Genomic DNA, 17270 nt, shown 5'->3' on the forward strand with positions numbered 1-17270 from the left:
GAGAACTGCAATAATTCTGGATCAATAAGGTCTGATAAATCCATAGGTTTGCATCTGTAGAAATCTTCCTTTTGTTTATAGATGGAGACTGGAACGTAATAGAGGGAGAAAAGGCAATTGGTTTCTTTGCCCCTTTGAGGTGAAAGTTGATTTAAGAACCATGTAGGGAAAGAGAACAGAAATACTTTTTCTGGTTTGGAGAATTGCTGACATGACATGTGCTGTGAGCCACCTTTGATTACATTAGTTTAAGTGATGCTTGAAATGTTTAATTCAGGAATCTGGACAGACATTTATAGATTAATTAATTCCAAATTAAATCAAATTCTACCAGGGATATTTGTCATGTCTAGTCCCCTGTGGTATAAATTCTTCACTCATGGTGAGTTCAGTGTGTGCCTGCCCCTGCCCTGCTCCATCCTGCTGTCACCAGAGCCAGCAGGAATTACTGAGGCTGAGCAGCTCAGAGCAGAGCAGAGCCCACAGCCTCATTCTGGGGCTCCTTTTGTATTGAGGTCAAAAACTCTGTCCTGGCTCCAGCATCCCCTGCCCTGCCAAGGGGAGAGGAGTGTGTGCTGCAGCCCTGCTGCACAGCCCTGGTGGGAGGAGAGCTGAAAAACACAGAGCCAGGGAATTGTTAACACTGAGGGAAGTGAAACAGGTAAAAACTGCTTGAAAAACTCCTCAGAGGTTCCAGCCAGGGGAAACTAGCAGTGCTTTAAACCATGAGTGCATCTAAATGCTGTGGGTTGAGCCTTCACGTTTGCCACTAGTGTCCCTGGGGCAGGGACAGTGATCCTCACAGCTCTCTGCTGTTATTCCCTGCTAGATGCAGAGGAGAACATTTATTTATTTATTTGCCATTAGTGTCCTGGGGCAGGGATCCTCACAGCTCTCTGCTGTTTTGCCCTGGCAGATGGAGAGGAGAGCATTTATTTATTTATTTGCCATTTGTGTCGTGGGGCAGGGACAGTGATCCTCACAGCTCTCTGCTGTTATTCCCTGCTAGATGGAGAGGAGAGCATTTATTTATTTATTTGCCATTTGTGTCCTGGGGCAGGGATCCTCACAGCTCTCTGCTGTTTTGCCCTGGCAGATGGAGAGGAGGAGCGTTTTCAGCGAGAGGAGCAGCGCGGCCCCGTTCTCCGATGAGGAGGAGGATGGTTACGACTCCCCCAAGGTCAAGCGAAGGGGAGCCTCGGTTGATGATTTCCTGAAAGGGTCAGAACTTGGCAAGCAGGTGAGTGGCCTGGTTCTGTTGCTGAATCAGGTGTTCAGGAAGGGTTTTGGGAGGCCCAGCTCTGCCCAGTCCCCTCTTAGAGCTGTGGCTGTGTTGGTGACCTGAGGCTGAGCCCTGGCCAGGGGAGCTCCTGTTCCTGTTCCTGTTCCTGTGCTTGGCACAGGGATCTCCTGAGCATCCTCCCTTCCAGCAGCCCCAGGCACTGCAAACTGAAAATAAGATGATGACAATATAGAAAATGTGACTGGACTGTCCTGTTTGGGTCCTGGGCGTTTTCTGTGTGGGTGCTGCTGCTGCATGGGAGAACCTGCTGTGGGAAAGGGAATGTGGGAAGGATTCCTGGGTGCCACAAAAACATCACCTGGGACCTAATGGCAGGAAACAAATGTGCTGTGGGAATGGCTCCAAGGAATGGAAGCTTTTATTCTGATCCCACTGAAAACAAATATGAAATAATTTATTACATTACTTTCAAGAGAGGTAGAACTTCTAGAAAAGAGATGTTTTCTTGTGTCTTGGCATAGTTTAAAAAACCTTAGTCAAAGACCTGACCTGCTGTGTTGGGGGTCCACAGTGGTGGTGATATGCTGCAAGAATTGGATGCTGATCACTTTTAAATTCTAATGTGATGTAACAAACAGCTGCGAAGAACAGATGATATGTGAATTATCCTAAGGCTTTTACAATTTGGTCAGCAATTCCATTGGTGCATGAAGGACTTCTAATGAGGGGAATTTGACCAAGTCTAAACCTTGATTTGGTGCTGTGGGTGGGGACATCCTTTCCTGTGTCAGCTGGGACTGAGCTGGGATTTGTTGATTTGGGATCACAGGTGGTGAGAGCAGAGTTAGCAGAGGATGTGTCAGCAGAGCAGAGCCCAGGGCGGGTGCTGTGTCCCAGGGTGGCTCTCAGCAGTCCCGGGCAGCGCTCGGGGTTCTGGGGATCAGCGGTGTCAGCGGCTCTGAGCTCTGTTCTCACCCCCAGGCTCACTACTGCCACGGGGATGAGTACCAGACGGAGAGCAGCCGCGGCTCCGACCTGTCCGACATCCTGGAGGAGGATGAGGAGGAGCTCTACTCCGAGATGCAGCTGGAGGAGGGCGGCCGGCGGCGCCTCAGCCTCACCTCGCACGGAGCGCTCAAGGTGAGCGCCCAGGGACCCCTCGGGGCTGCTCCAGAACCTTCCCTCAGCTTCTGCAGGGCCCTGGGCTCGCTCTGTGGGACAGAGCCAGAGCCCAGAGCATTTATTACCCTGCTGTTCATTATTTGATAGATAAACTTCAGCTGACTGAGCGTTCTCCTACGTGTGATTGTTGCAGTTGCAATTTCTGTTCTGCACCTGGGGCCCTTCCCCGTGTCTCCATGAAGATAGACTGCATGTGCTAGCCTGAAAATGAGATGTTTCTGAGCAAGGAGATTTGTAAAAACTTACAAAACAACTTCTGTTTTTCCTGTCTGAGTGATCTGTCCACGTATCCAGTGCTAGTCCCATCCCTTCCACAGGCTTAAAGCATTCCTGTAGGAAAGGGAGTTGTTTCAGCTTTGTTTGATCAATGCTTTATCAAAACTCCTCGTGCTCTGAATATTAGGGAACCAGCAGAGAGAGTAGGAAATACATTCCAGAAATATTGCTTTAATACAGGAATATTCATCGTGAAACACAACTTCAGTGTAGCAGCTAAAGCACGTGCAGGGCACACAACACTCCCAATACTCAATATATATTTGCCATATTCTATTTGTACATGTAAATTGCATTTCCTTCTTCATGTGTGTAGTAATTACACAAACTGTGTTTTTCTAGAAAGCACAAACCCACAGGCTGCCTGTTTTTCAGTAGATTGTTATTGAACTAAAATCAGCACTCTTTTCTCATGCATACAAGAATTCTGAGCATTCTTATGACTGCTTTCCTGTGCTGTAAATTCAGTCCTTTTATTCTGTCTGCAGTGAGACAGATACTTTTTCAAAAGAAGAAATGATCAGTGTTTCTATTACTGCACCACCATAAAGGTTGAAACCAAAATCCTTCTGCATCTTCTTCTGTTCCCTGGCAAAAAGAATAATCCCCAGACTGTTCTTGTTCTTTATGCATCAGAAGGTGCATTTACTTCTTGATTTAAATCAGTATTGGCAGAGTTGATACTGAGAAAGTTCCAGAACCTTAACTGGTGTAGGAAATAATTTTTGACCTGCTGAGGTTTGCAGGCTTCTCTTGATGTAGTGTCTATCAAAATTGTGATAATTTGTGCTTACTGATCTTTTGTCCACTTCTGTAGCACTTCATCTCAAGTTCCACGGGTGTTACACACATTTTAAAAGCAAAGGAAAACAGGTGAAACAGTCTGAAGTAAGTTAGGAAGTGTGGAAGGGCACAGCCAGGTTCAGGGTGCTCGGAGGGAGGTTGCTGAAATCTCTGAGAGGATCTGTGGTTATTTCTGGGAGCTGTTGAGCCCAGAGATTCCCCTGATCTGGGCATTCAGCACAAGGGGAGATGATCTCTGGGATGCAGAATCAATAAATCCTGGCACTCAGAGGCAGCACCTCCTGCCCTGTGCTCCCTTCCCTCCTCCCAGAGCCCAGCCAGGACACTCAGGGCTCTTTGTCAGATTCTGTGTTTTGTGGAAATGGAATAGGAAAATTGCAGAACGTATCTGGCATGTCCAGAATGCTTCTTTTACCCAGGCTGGGATAGTTCTTACCTGCTTCTGGCATAAACAGAGACTTTTACCTCTGCTCATAGGCTGATTTCAAACACTGGTTCTATGAAGCAGGGACAGGATCATGATGGGAGATTTGATGGCAGTGCAGACCCAGTGACCTCTGAGAGCAGCCTGCATCCAGGGGGCTCTCCCTGGAAGCCAAGCTTTGAAAATGGTTCAGGTGTTTTAGGATTTTAGGAAGGAAAGCAGAACTCTTTAATGACAACTGTGGAACAGCTCTCCTCTGACAGGAGACTGAAGATTTTTACTGCTTATACAGGAAGCTTTAAGAGATTCAAAGCAAGAAAGCTTGCTGGGGCAGAGCTGTCATTCCCAGCCACGGGTTCTGCTCACACAGAAATCAGATGGCAGTTTGGCACGGGGCAAGGAAGGAGTTTTTCTGCCATTCTCATTCCCCATGCTGGAACACGTGTGTGGCTTTCATCCCTCCCTTGCAAATGCATGAGTTCAGTCGTGTTGAGAGCATCACTCAGTTGTTTGTACTGACCTCTCACGCTGTATCTGGCACCCAGCAACTTCTTAATCATGTCTTTATTTTTCACAGATCCTCATTCAAAGCATGACATCCTTTTCACTGTATAAGCTGCATGTCTTACGTTTGCCATTGCTCTAAAACTAATTCTGTCTTTATTTTTCTTTTCTCCCTTTTCCCTCCCATTTTATTTTTGTCACACACTCTTTGTTCCCTGTCTGGTTTTTGACATTACATAATCTTAAGGAGTACGATAAGAGCACTGAAGCCACTTTTTGGGAGCAGCCTGACTTTGCCCAGCAGACACAGCACAGTAAAAGGCTTTTCAGTATTCCAGAAGTGGCTGAAGAGGACGGTGAACACTGTGATCTGCTGTACAGGCAGGGTTTAGGTACGCCCTACAGAAAGAACCCCAGAGCAGGCAGAGAGCTCAGAGCACGCAGGGCCTGTCCCCAGGAGCAGCAGCAGCAGCAGAGCCCCTGGCACCGCTCGGGGCCGGGGCTGGAGGAGCTGGGGCCGGACGAGCGCGGATGCAAATTCAGACAGTCCCTGTCCAGGAGCCCCGACAGCGGGCTGGACTGCGGCAGCGAGGAAGAGGAGCCCAGGGGCAGTGCCAGGCACACCTGGGGCAGTGAGGAAGAGGAGCCCAGGGGCAGGGCCAGGCACACCTGGGGCAGTGAGGAAGAGGAGCCCAGGGGCAGGGCCAGACACACCTGGGGCAGTGAGGAAGAGGAGCCCAGGGGCAGTGCCAGACACACCTGGGGCAGTGAGGAAGAGGAGCCCAGGGGCAGGGCCAGGCACACCTGGGGCAGTGAGGAAGAGGAGCCCAGGGGCAGTGCCAGACACACCTGGGGCAGTGAGGAAGAGGAGCCCAGGGGCAGTGCCAGACACACCTGGGGCAGTGAGGAAGAGGAGCCCAGGGGCAGTGCCAGACACACCTGGGGCAGTGAGGAAGAGGAGCCCAGGGGCAGGGGCAGACACACCTGGGGCAGTGAGGAAGAGGAGCCCAGGGGCAGGGCCAGACACACCTGGGGCAGTGAGGAAGAGGAGCCCAGGGGCAGGGCCAGGCACACCTGGGGCAGTGAGGAAGAGGAGCCCCGGCACAGTTTCAGACCCCAGTGGAGCAGGGATGAAGAGCAACACCAGCACAGGCTCAGAGCTCAGTGGAGCAGGGATGAAGAGCGACCCCAGCACAGTTTCAGACCCCAGTGGGGCAGGGATGAAGAGCAATTCCAGCACGGTGTGAGAGCCCAGTGGGGCAGGGATGAGGATGAGGATGAGGAGCAGCCCCAGCACAGAGCCCAGTGGGGCAGGGATGAGGATGAGGATGAGGATGAGGATGAGGGTGAGGGTGAGGATGAGGGTGAGGATGAGGATGATGAGGAGCAGCCCCAGCACAGAGCCCAGGGGGATGCAGAGCCCTGTCCCTGCCGGAGGAGGGGAGGCAGGAGGACCCTGACCAGGCAGAGCAGCATCGAGGAGGATTTCGGGGAGCTGGGGCCGTGCCTCGGGGAGCCCAGGAGCGAGCAGAGCCAGCAGAGGAGGCCGGCAGCTCAGAAGGGCCACAGAACAGAGCGTGTGGCTAACGAAGAGGTGCAGGGAGGCTGGAAGAGCGACTTTAAAGCAGCTGACTCTAGGGCAGCTGCTGTCCCTGCAAAGCCATCCCACAGAGATGCAGAAGACTCTCTGGTGTGTGAAGTATCTTCCTTCTAACATCTGCTTGCCGAATCAGTCTGTTTTCTTTATTCTCTTCATTTTTTGTTCTTTGTATTTTTCTTTTTTCATTTTTTTTTCCCAAGTTGATTTTTCAAGTCCATCCTTTGGGCCCATCTGCTGCATTCCCCCTCCCCCTTTTTTTTTTCTTCCCAATTCATTTTTGTTTATTACTCTGCATTTTTGTTTATGGTCCTCTTTTGTGCCATGCTGAAATCAGATTAATTTGCTTTGCAATGATTTTCCCCCAGAACAAATTACAATAATGGCTGCTTTTATTAAAGGACAACTGAATCTAAATTTTAATTAAGGGTTAGCTGAACTATAATTTTTCCAAAAGATTGCTTTTTTTTTATTTTGCCCATCTGAATTTAAAAAAAAAAAAGCAAAAAACCAAAAATCCACAAACCGCTGCATTTTTAACTGGAGAAATGTTTCATCGGTATTTTAATTCATTTTTTTTTAATTATTGTCAAGGAATTCATTTCATCCTGTTGTTTTTATTCATCTCATTCCCAGAATTTTCAGCTCATGCTCTTTATCATGGAACATGTCAAGACAAGGATCAAGATTCTCCCCCAGTGTGACAGTGACCCAGATTTGGGGAGTCACAGCTTCACCATTTTCATTTTCTGCCTTTCCTCTGCGCTCTCACTGCTTCACCGTCCCTTTCAGACCATCTCTTCTTGCCTTTGAAGTTGCAGACTGCATCTCTGCAGGAGAATGCAGGCACGGAGCTGCTTCCAGAGGGACCCCAGGGCCCTTCCACCTCCTCCGAGGATGCTCCACACGACTTTCCCCGTTTGCATTTCTGTCCCGTCGTGTCCAGAGGAGCCTCCAGGAGTGAGGGATGGAGAGATCAGAGAGCAGAGCCCCTTCCTTACCCTGCAGCGGCCCAGGGCACAAAAACTCCTCTCTGGGACATTCCTGGGGCACAAACTCCTCTCTGGGACATTCCTGGGGCACAAACTCCTCTCTGGGACATTCCTGGGGCACAAACTCCTCTCTGGGACATTCCTGGAGCACAAAAACTCCTCTCTGGGACATTCCTGGGGCACAAAAACTCCTCTCTGGGACATTCCTGGAGCACAAAAACTCCTCTCTGGGACATTCCTGGGGCACAAAAACTCCTCTCTGGGACATTCCTGGGGCACAAACTCCTCTCTGGGACATTCCTGGGGCACAAAAACTCCTCTCTGGGACATTCCTGGGGCACAAAAACTCCTCTCTGGGACATTCCTGGGGCACAAACTCCACCCTGGCACTTTCCAGGGCAGAGCAGAGATCAGCTGCTGCTCTTCCAGCCTCCAGCTCAGGCTGCAGGAGCCCGGCAGAGCTGGGATGAGCCCAGGAGAGCTGCAGGAGCCCAGCAGAGCTGGGATGAGCCCAGGAGAGCTGCAGGAGCCCAGCAGAGCTGGGATGAGCCCAGCAGAGCTGCAGGGAGCCCAGCAGAGCTGGGATGAGCCCAGGAGAGCTGCAGGAGCCCAGCAGAGCTGGGATGAGCCCAGCAGAGCTGCAGGAGCCCAGCAGAGCTTAGATGAGCCCAGCAGAGCTGCAGGGAGCCCAGCAGAGCTGGGATGAGCCCAGCAGAGCTGCAGGAGCCCAGCAGAGCTGCAGGGAGCCCAGCAGAGCTGCAGGAGCCCAGCAGAGCTGCAGGAGCCCAGCAGAGCTGGGATGAGCCCAGCAGAGCTGGGATGAGCCCAGCAGAGCTGAGATGAGCCCAGCAGAGCTGGGATGAGCCCAGCAGAGCTGGGATGAGCCCAGCAGAGCTGAGATGAGCCCAGCAGAGCTGAGATGAGCCCAGCAGAGCTGGGATGAGCCCAGCAGAGCTGCAGGGAGCCCAGCAGAGCTGGGATGAGCCCAGCAGAGCTGGGATGAGCCCAGCAGAGCTGAGATGAGCCCAGCAGAGCTGAGATGAGCCCAGCAGAGCTGCAGGAGCCCAGCAGAGCTGAGATGAGCCCAGCAGAGCTGCAGGAGCCCAGCAGAGCTGCAGGAGCCCAGCAGAGCTGCAGGAGCCCAGCAGAGCTGGGATGAGCCCAGCAGAGCTGGGATGAGCCCAGCAGAGCTGCAGGGAGCCCAGCAGAGCTGCAGGAGCCCAGCAGAGCTGGGATGAGCCCAGCAGAGCTGGGATGAGCCCAGCAGAGCTGCAGGGAGCCCAGCAGAGCTGAGATGAGCCCAGCAGAGCTGCAGGAGCCCAGCAGAGCTGAGATGAGCCCAGCAGAGCTGCAGGAGCCCAGCAGAGCTGGGATGAGCCCAGCAGAGCTGCAGGAGCCCAGCAGAGCTGGGATGAGCCCAGCAGAGCTGCAGGAGCCCAGCAGAGCTGCAGGAGCCCAGCAGAGCTGGGATGAGCCCAGCAGAGCTGGGATGAGCCCAGCAGAGCTGCAGGGAGCCCAGCAGAGCTGCAGGAGCCCAGCAGAGCTGGGATGAGCCCAGCAGAGCTGCAGGGAGCCCAGCAGAGCTGCAGGAGCCCAGCAGAGCTGAGATGAGCCCAGCAGAGCTGAGATGAGCCCAGCAGAGCTGAGATGAGCCCAGCAGAGCTGCAGGAGCCCAGCAGAGCTGCAGGGAGCCCAGCAGAGCTGCAGGAGCCCAGCAGAGCTGCAGGAGCCCAGCAGAGCTGCAGGCAGGGCTGCACTGGTGTCAGTGGCCACACTGGAGAGCTCTTGGCCTCCTCATCCTCGCGGCTGGCGGCGTTTGCAGCGAGTGGAGCGTCCGTGTCCCTGCTGCACCTGCTGCCACCTGTTCAGGCTGTTCTGGGAGCCTCAGAGGCTCAGAGCCTGCCCTGGCTGCCCTGCACAGGAGGGATCTCCAGAGCTGAGTGTGCCCTGCCAGGCAGCCCCAGCTCTCGGCAGGACGCTCAAACGCCACCTTAGCAGCAACAACAAAGGCAAAAGAATATTTCAAAAATTATTCTTTTCTTTTCTTTTTGTTCTGATGTGTGACTGCTGGTTTCAAAACTCTGCCATAAATCAGGAAGCCATTTTTTTCTTTTGCAGGTTTGCCAGGCAGCAGTACTCACTTTTCAGCTAACCTTTCAGTTAAAAACTAAGTTTAGTTGCCTTTAGAGCTTACGCTTCCAAATGTGATTGACCTGATCCATGTCCAGCACCGCCGTGGTGCCGTGCACAGAACTGACAGATCTGTTCTTTTTGTTGTTTTTTAGCTTTTAGGTAACCCAGCCTCGGCAGGACGGGTGGACAGGGTGGAGCACGTGGGGCGGAGATCGTCCCATGGCAGCGCGGGGCCACCGAGGGCTCGGCCGGTCTTGGTCCCCTCCATGGGTGAGTTGGGCACATCAGTGCCTTCCTGCTCCTCACAGCCTGGGCTGGGCCAGGAAACCCTTCCAGAGGAGCAGCTCCTGCTCCCCACAGCCTGGGCTGGCCAAGGAAACCCTTCCAGAGGAGCAGCTCCTGCTCCTCACAGCCTGGGCTGGGGAAGGAAACCCTTCCAGAGGAGCAGCTCCTGCTCCCCACAGCCTGGCCAAGGAAACCCTTCCAGAGGAGCAGCAGCCCCAGTGTGGGAGCAGGCTGCTCCTGGGACAGCTTGTTCCAGGTTAAATACTCACAGTGGGCTCTCACCTCAGAAGAAATCTGAGAAACTTGCTCTGTGGCCAGTGAGATCAGTGTGGCCATGCAGGCACCCACCCAGCCCTGTGTCCTGCCATCAGCAGCCATCACTCTCTGTTCACTTGCCCTTCTCCTGACTGCTTTTCTCATCAGTTTATGGCAAACTCTCGCAAACCTGGCAGAAATGGCTCTCCTAGGTGAGCTGTGCAAACGTCAGTCTGCTGCAGGAAATCAGCCCAGCTGCCAGTGCAGGTTTTATAAGGTTTTTTTAAAGGTAGAAACTTGCTAATCAAAACCCAAAACAACCCACCAAGCTTTATAGGACGTGCAGTGAGGTTTGGGGTTTGTCACTGAAAGGCCAAACACATTTCAGATTTAACTGGGATGGCTGGATGGTGAGGCCAGCTTGTATTACTGAATGGTTCTTGTCTGAATTTGCTCTCACAGATGGCTACGGTGGCCATGACCATCTTTCTCCAGATATTTTTGAGGAGTCTGAAACAGATCCTGGCACTGAAGATCTTTCCACTCGAATATTTGTTGCACTTTTTGACTACGATCCACTGACGATGTCCCCAAACCCCGATGCTGCAGAGGAGGAGCTGCCATTTAAAGAAGGACAGATCATTAAGGTGAGGTCTGAAAACAAAGCAGACAAATGACAATTTTACAAACAATTCTCCTCTGGGAGAAAACCGCCTGTGTGATCAGAATCCAGGGGGTTTTTCCTTCAGAGGTCCAGGCTGTAAATGTCACTGGACCTGGTAATTAACAGCTAGTGCTAATGGCTTAAAAATGATCACAAAATGGGCAAAAACCTCAAAGTTGCTGTAGGTAGTTAGGGCCAGTCTTAATTATTAGGTTGAGCCCAGAATTGTGACTCTGAAGTTCCCTGAGTCCACAAAGCCTGCAGGAAGAGCAGCTTCAGAGAGGATCTTTGGGCAAGGGAAGTGCCAGAGTCTGCTCCCTCCCTCCCTCCCTCTGAAACCTTTTTGAGCAATATTTTCCTTCTTTGAATGTCAGGTTTATGGGGACAAAGATGCTGATGGATTTTACCGTGGAGAAACCTGTGCCAGAGTTGGCCTTATCCCCTGTAATATGGTCTCTGAGATACAAGCAGATGATGAAGAGATGATGGATCAGCTTCTCAAACAAGGTTTCCTTCCTTTGAACACTCCAATTGAGAAAATCGGTGAGAAAACATGCAGACATTTCACTTCAGACTCTTGGGTCTCTAAACTTGGCTCCATCCACTTTTCCCCTCTTTTTTATGCAGCTGCATCTCCATTTTGCAGTCATTTACTGCCCCAGGGGATGCATTCTGTGGCAGTGTCTGACTTCATGCTGATATTTAGTCTTGGTGATGTCATTTGCTGTGAATGGGGACCTGTAGCTTCACCACTCCACTGGTTACTTTCTTTTCTGATTAAAGAAAATGAAGTGGGTTTTGTCTCCTGAAATATTTGTGGGCCCAGAACACGATCCCTGAGCTGTGGACTCTGCTCTGCACAGTGAGCTGAGGATTCTGTCCCTTAAAGCAGAGCCAGAGCACTGTTAATTCTCATTTAATTACATCTTAATTCTCATTTATGGCCTTTGTGTGGCTGTGCATCCTCAGCCTGTGTGGGTGGGTGTGCTCAGCCGAGGCTGTTCCCCTGGGCTGGAGCAGTGGGCAGGATGATGCTGCCCCTCTGGGAGGGGTGAGGAGTGGCTGAGCAGCCCAGCAGGGTTTGATATGGTTTGATATGGTTTGATATGGTTTGATATGGTTTGATATGATATATTGATATGGTTTGATATGATATGGTGTGATATGGTTTAATGTGATATATTGATGTGGTGTGATATATTGATGTGGTCTGATATGCTATATTGATATGGTTTAATGTGATATATTGGTGTAGTTTGATGTGCTATATTGATGTGCTGTGATATGATATATTGATATGGTTTAATGCGATATATTGATGTGCTGTGATATATTGATATGATTTAATGTGATATATTGATATGGTGTGATATATTGATATGGTTTGATATGATATATTGATATGATTTAATGTGATATATTGATATGGTGTGCTATATTGATGCAGTTTGATGTGCTATATTGATGCAGTTTGAGATGCTATATTGATGTAGTTTGATAAGCTATATTGATGTAGTTTGATATGATATATTGATGCAGTTTGATATGATATATTGATGTAGTTTGATAAGCTATATTGATGCAGTTTGATGTGATATATTGATGTAGTTTGATATGCTATATTGATGTAGTTTGATATGATATATTGATGTAGTTTGATAAGCTATATTGATGTAGTTTGATATGATATATTGATGTAGTTTGATATGCTATATTGATGCAGTTTGATGTGCTATATTGATGCAGTTTGATGTGCTATATTGATGTAGTTTGATATGCTATATTGATGTAGTTTGATAAGCTATATTGATGTAGTTTGATATGATATATTGATGTAGTTTGATAAGCTATATTGATGCAGTTTGATAAGCTATATTGATGCAGTTTGATAAGCTATATTGATGTGATTTATCGTTTTCCCTGGCGCAGAGCGGGGCCGGCGCGGGCGGCAGCAGCAGCTCAGCACCAGGAGGATGGTGGCTCTCTACGATTACGACCCCAGGGAGAGCTCCCCGAACGTGGATGTGGAGGTAGGGCCAGAGCTGAGCAGGGAAGGGGCTCAGGGCCCATGGGCTGCCTCAGTATCCCTCCAAAACATGCTCTGGTTCCTTCCTTGGTGAGCTGTAGAGCAGTCTGGAATTGTTTGAAGGAGAAAGTGAATTTTGAAATATCTGGGACCTGGTGCTTTCAGACACAGCCAGGGTTGTTTTCTGTTTCTTATCGAACCAAATCTTTTTCTAAATTATGATGTTTCAAAGTAGTTTGTGTCCCACCTCAGCTGTTCCCTCTGCACCAGTTTTCATTTAGGGGCTCTTTGAAGCTGTGAAGTTCAACCTTCCCAGCTTGTCCAGGCTGTGCAATGTCCCAGCTGCTGGTCCCAGCACACACTGGGAGAGGTGCCAGGTTTACAAAGCTGAGGAAAAAACCCCAAGGGAAAAAAAAAAAAAAGAGGTTTGGGTCTCAAAGATCAGTTTGGTTTCACCAGAGTCTTGACATGAAGGAGTAGAGAGAAATGTTCCTGGATTTGCTGTTGATAAAGGAAAGGTTGATGTTTGCCTGAGAGCTGTCCCTGCTCCTTCCCTGCAGGCTGAGCTGACGTTCTGCACCGGGGACATCATCACCGTCTTCGGTGAGATCGATGAAGATGGATTTTATTACGTAAGTTGTGTCTGCTGGCTCACTCCAAACTGCTCCCTCCAGCACCAGGTACCAGCCTGGGAGGGGATGTGGAAATATGGGAGCTCTCAGCGTCCCCAGGGACCTTGGATGGGAATTTCCTCTTCCTCACCAGCTTTGAAATAGGCAAAAACATTTCCCTGCCTGCCTGGGAGCCTGCAGGTGGTGAAATGAAAGCATTCACTTTCCTTCCCTCTGCTGACAGGGTGAACTCAATGGACAAAAGGGGCTGGTTCCTTCCAACTTCCTTGAAGAAGTGCCTGATGATGTTGAGGTGTTTCTCTCCGACGCACCCTCGCGCTACGTCCACGACACACCCACGCGATCCAAGGCAAAAAGGGTAAGCAACCCACTAAGAAACGCTTAAATTCTCATTTCCCATTTCATTCTGTCTCATGGATCATTTAGACATTATTTTTTAACATTACTTTTAAATTCATTTGCCCATTTAAAGTTATGTTTCAAATAGATAAAATAAAACATGAGGAAAAATGACTGTAGCCTTGGCTCGTTACATTTGTAAATGGAGAAACTGAACGGACTGATTGCAGTCGTTACAGTACCGGCCATTATAATCTGAATTAAAGCAGCTCTTTCCTGGTGGAAGTTATTGCCCAAAGCTTCTAAATTGCTCTTACTCAAAAAGTTCTTGTGCACAAAAGACTGGTACCAGTGTTCCTCTAAATACAAACTGTAACTGCAGCTGATGGACTGACAGTGGTCGTCTCCTAATCCCCACAACTTCCTGCTCCAACTGGCGAGAATTAATTGCTCAGAGACTTCTCTTTCATGAAAGAATTAATTATGTTTAGAGTATCTCATTTTTGGTTTTGTTTCATCACTGCAATACTTTTATATATTATATATTTTATATATATTTTTATTTCTTTGCTCATCTGCTTGGAAACAGAAGAAGAGTGTTCATTTCACACCTTAATAAGGCAATGTAGCCTTCACGTAAGTGAGCAACTGAAGATACCAATAGAGATTTCAATTAAAGCTACCTGGCTATCTAATGCAAGTCTTGAAACCTAATTGTGGGGGAAAAGAAAAGAAATATGTCTCCAAACCCCTTGGCCACAGAAGCCCGGGCTGAATGCCTTTACTGTACCTGGTCAAGCCAGCTCCTTTCTTGGGAGACAAATCCTTTAAAACAGGAGCCCTCGGAGAGCCGCCAGAGCTCCCTTCCTGCAGGTCAGCGTTTGGAACATATTTCTTCCCGAGCTCAATGTTTATGTTTACATAGAGAGGAGAGTTTGATGTCTAACTACCCTACAAACCAAGCTGCATATTGCATTGCTAGCCAAGCTGGGATGTAAAAATTCCAAGCTCCCGTGTCAAGAGAAAAGCACAACAGCTTTGCAGAAACAGCAGTGCCGCTGGCACGGACCGTAGTGCTCCAGGGGATAGTTGGTTCTGAAACTCACTACACTCAAACACAGCTACTTAAATTGTCTGCCTTAAAATGTGTTTTCCACGATCGATTATACCCCAGTTTGCCTAAGACCAACTATTCAACACTTCTGAAAAAAAAATCCCTCCCCGTGGTACAATTTACTCGGATTTTTCCTGGTACATTTGCGATATTAGCAACTGTTTGGTTTACCAATGCAATAAAAGTCTCGACCTGAAACATGCAGCTCACTGAATGAATGCATTAGACTCGATATCTGGTATCTTCAGGTGTACGTTGGGGTGCTTTACCAAGTTGTTTTGTTTTTTGGTTTGTTTTTTTTCATTAGAATTAGACCTTGATTTAAAATCAAAGTAGGCTTGAAGCCCCTTTGCTTAACTCACCGTTGCACAAGAAGCCAGTAAATTGCTGATGTTTTAACTGCAAGCTAGCAGGCCTCCCTCCAGCATGGATTCTACTGTGAAAATATCAAAAATATCATCTGAATTGATAGCAACCATTCTGCCAGCTGGGCACTGTAGTTAGGATAGGCTGAGTATACGTAATTTTAGCATTTTCATCCAAGTGCTTTTGATGACTGAAAAAAAAAAAACAAAGCTGTTCAAAATATTTAGGAATGCTGTCATCTAACAACCTCATAGCTGCAGCAAACACATCGAGCACTCAGGGCCTTTAAGCTTTCTTTGATTGCAATTAAGGTTCATTTTAGCTTTTTCTTTTTCCTTTTTTTTTTTTTTTTTTTAAGCCAGTGTGCCATCTTCTCTAATCTGTACATAAAGTTTGCTAGCCAATTTTAAAGAAAAGGCTTTTAAAGGACATAAAAAAGTAAGTGATCATGTAGCATTTTAAGTCATTTCTTCTGGAAAGAGTTTGGCTTCTATAGATTGCTAACCTGTAATAATTAACACGTTTATTTTTCTTAAATCTATAGCTAAAATATCCCTCTCCATTTTAGTACTATCAGAGTGCTGAAATGAAAACCAAAGCCAGTTTTGTGGCTTTGGTGGCCAGAATTCTGGCAAAGCAAATGTATCCAACTTTTCCTTTAAAAAGGTATAACCAAAACTGGGCTTTATTGGTGGGCTTTCTATTCCTATAATTTTTTTTCTCTAAATTGATGCATTTTCCATAAGCCCAGGCAGTATTTTAAGCCAGAGAGAAGAAAGAAACCAGCCCTTTTGTTTAAGTGGGTAATGGGACAAGTGATGTTACCAAGTTTCTTGCTGCTGATGGCTTTGAAGCTTTCAAAGATTGAATAAATGATAACAATGTACCTACTAGGTTCCTCCTGAGAATACAGGTACACCCCGGAGAGCAGCATCCCCCACAGCTCATCTCCATTCCGGGTCACCTCCGTCTCCGGTGATGGGCTCTGGTAGTCCCGGGAGAGGCAGGGATATGGCCTCGAAAAAGAAAAAGGGGCTGCTTTCCAAAGGCAAGAAACTGCTGAAAAAGCTTGGTGCAGTGAAATGAGTCCTGTGCTCCTGGACAACTTGTAAAGCTTCCAGTCTGTGTACTTCTTCTTTTTCTTTTTTTTTTTTTTTTTTTAAAGTCAAAACTAGGGCTTTCATGACTATGCAGTACTTTACCAGACCTTTGCATTTTTAACTCTGACATCAATAGAATCATGTGAATCACTTAATCAAAACAGCAAGAAAAAAAGGGAAGTGGATCTGTTGTTGGTAAAAACATTATTTAAAAAGTAAAAAAATCAAAAAATGAATAAATATTGTGGGATTAAGGCCAGAAGAACATGGTTTTATTTGAAGTCAACACCTGCAACTCCATTGGAAAAATCTCAGCCTTTATTCTCCTTTAACCATGAGTGGGGGGAGAAAACTCTCTTCACTGATTGCTAGCTCAGAGAGATCACCCCACTGTATCCAATCATTAGCATTAACAACAATGGTCTTGAAACTCCTAGTTGAATCAGCCTTGATGTTTTGCCTTATTAATGCACAATGATTTGTACTGTCTAATAAATATGCAGCGTATACTTTGTATGTACTGTGTATTCCGCTGTCTCCATCCTCCCTCCCTCCCTCCCTCCTGCGGGATTCCAGATCAGATCCTGCCCCCGATGAGCTCCTGGAGTGTGCAAGTGCTGTGCTCAACGCTACATTTGAGTTTTTGCTGCCCCAGTACAACCCAAAGCCCTGTGTTGATTTGTCCTCCTCACTCTGCTGGACGGGGCAGGGTGAGGGGCTCAGAACCCTTCCAAGCACCCGAGCTCCAGCTTTGGGCTCCTGGTTCTCTTCCAAGCCCCTGGGACAAAGCCAACTCCACGCCCACCCCCTTTTCTTTATCCCCGTTTTCCCTGTGGGGTTCAGGCCGAGGTTGAAGGTGTTTTCAGGGTGCTGCTGGCAGCTCCAGGCTGCAGCAGCTCTGCAGGGAGGGACAGGCTGTCCCAGCCCCAGCCCCAGCTGCGCCGGGCTCCGAGCACACGGGAACCAGGAGAAGCTCCCCACACACCGATGGCAGTCATTGGCTGGTACTATTTTGTAATTCTTGTCCATTTGTAAATTGTTTTTACTGTTTATACATACTTTTCAGACTGCCTTTCTTTTTGTAATTTATGGAAGGTTTATAAATGAATGATCAAAGCTTCCCCATTGTGTCTTCAGATAACAATGTAAATTACTGTAAAATACTGTGTGCTAGATTATAACATTTAATTAAAGAAAATAACTGGCCTCCGTTTGTGGTAAAGTACTGTGTGGGTGTGTGCATGTGTACAATCATTGTGTATTATATTTTATATAAATAAATTATTTGATATTTTGTAGAGTGCAGTATGTTTCATACATCCACTGTAGGAGCT

General features: G+C 48.1%; 1 protein-coding gene across 5 annotated transcripts in view; it reads left to right on the forward strand.

The window, feature by feature from the left end:
- Positions 1-17179, forward strand: part of RIMBP2 (RIMS binding protein 2) — a 112922-nt gene extending 95743 nt beyond the window's left edge. For 3 of the 5 annotated variants that reach the window (XM_058851841.1, XM_058851842.1, XM_058851837.1), the window contains 9 exons: positions 1097-1240; positions 2225-2383; positions 9308-9425; positions 10158-10342; positions 10734-10902; positions 12289-12389; positions 12946-13017; positions 13241-13375; positions 15731-17179. In XM_058851841.1, the coding sequence (XP_058707824.1) occupies positions 1097-1240; positions 2225-2383; positions 9308-9425; positions 10158-10342; positions 10734-10902; positions 12289-12389; positions 12946-13017; positions 13241-13375; positions 15731-15922 (1275 nt within the window). In that variant the 3' untranslated portion in view covers positions 15923-17179. Of the gene's footprint in view, positions 1-1096; positions 1241-2224; positions 2384-9307; positions 9426-10157; positions 10343-10733; positions 10903-12288; positions 12390-12945; positions 13018-13240; positions 13376-13945; positions 13993-15198 lie in introns of all 5 variants that reach the window. The other 2 variants (XM_058851840.1, XM_058851839.1) reach the window with 2 other exon arrangements.
- The last annotated feature ends 91 nt before the right edge of the window (positions 17180-17270 follow it).

The sequence above is a fragment of the Poecile atricapillus genome, chromosome 16, assembly GCF_030490865.1.
Source record: "Poecile atricapillus isolate bPoeAtr1 chromosome 16, bPoeAtr1.hap1, whole genome shotgun sequence".
Taxonomy (NCBI): Eukaryota; Metazoa; Chordata; class Aves; order Passeriformes; family Paridae; genus Poecile; species Poecile atricapillus.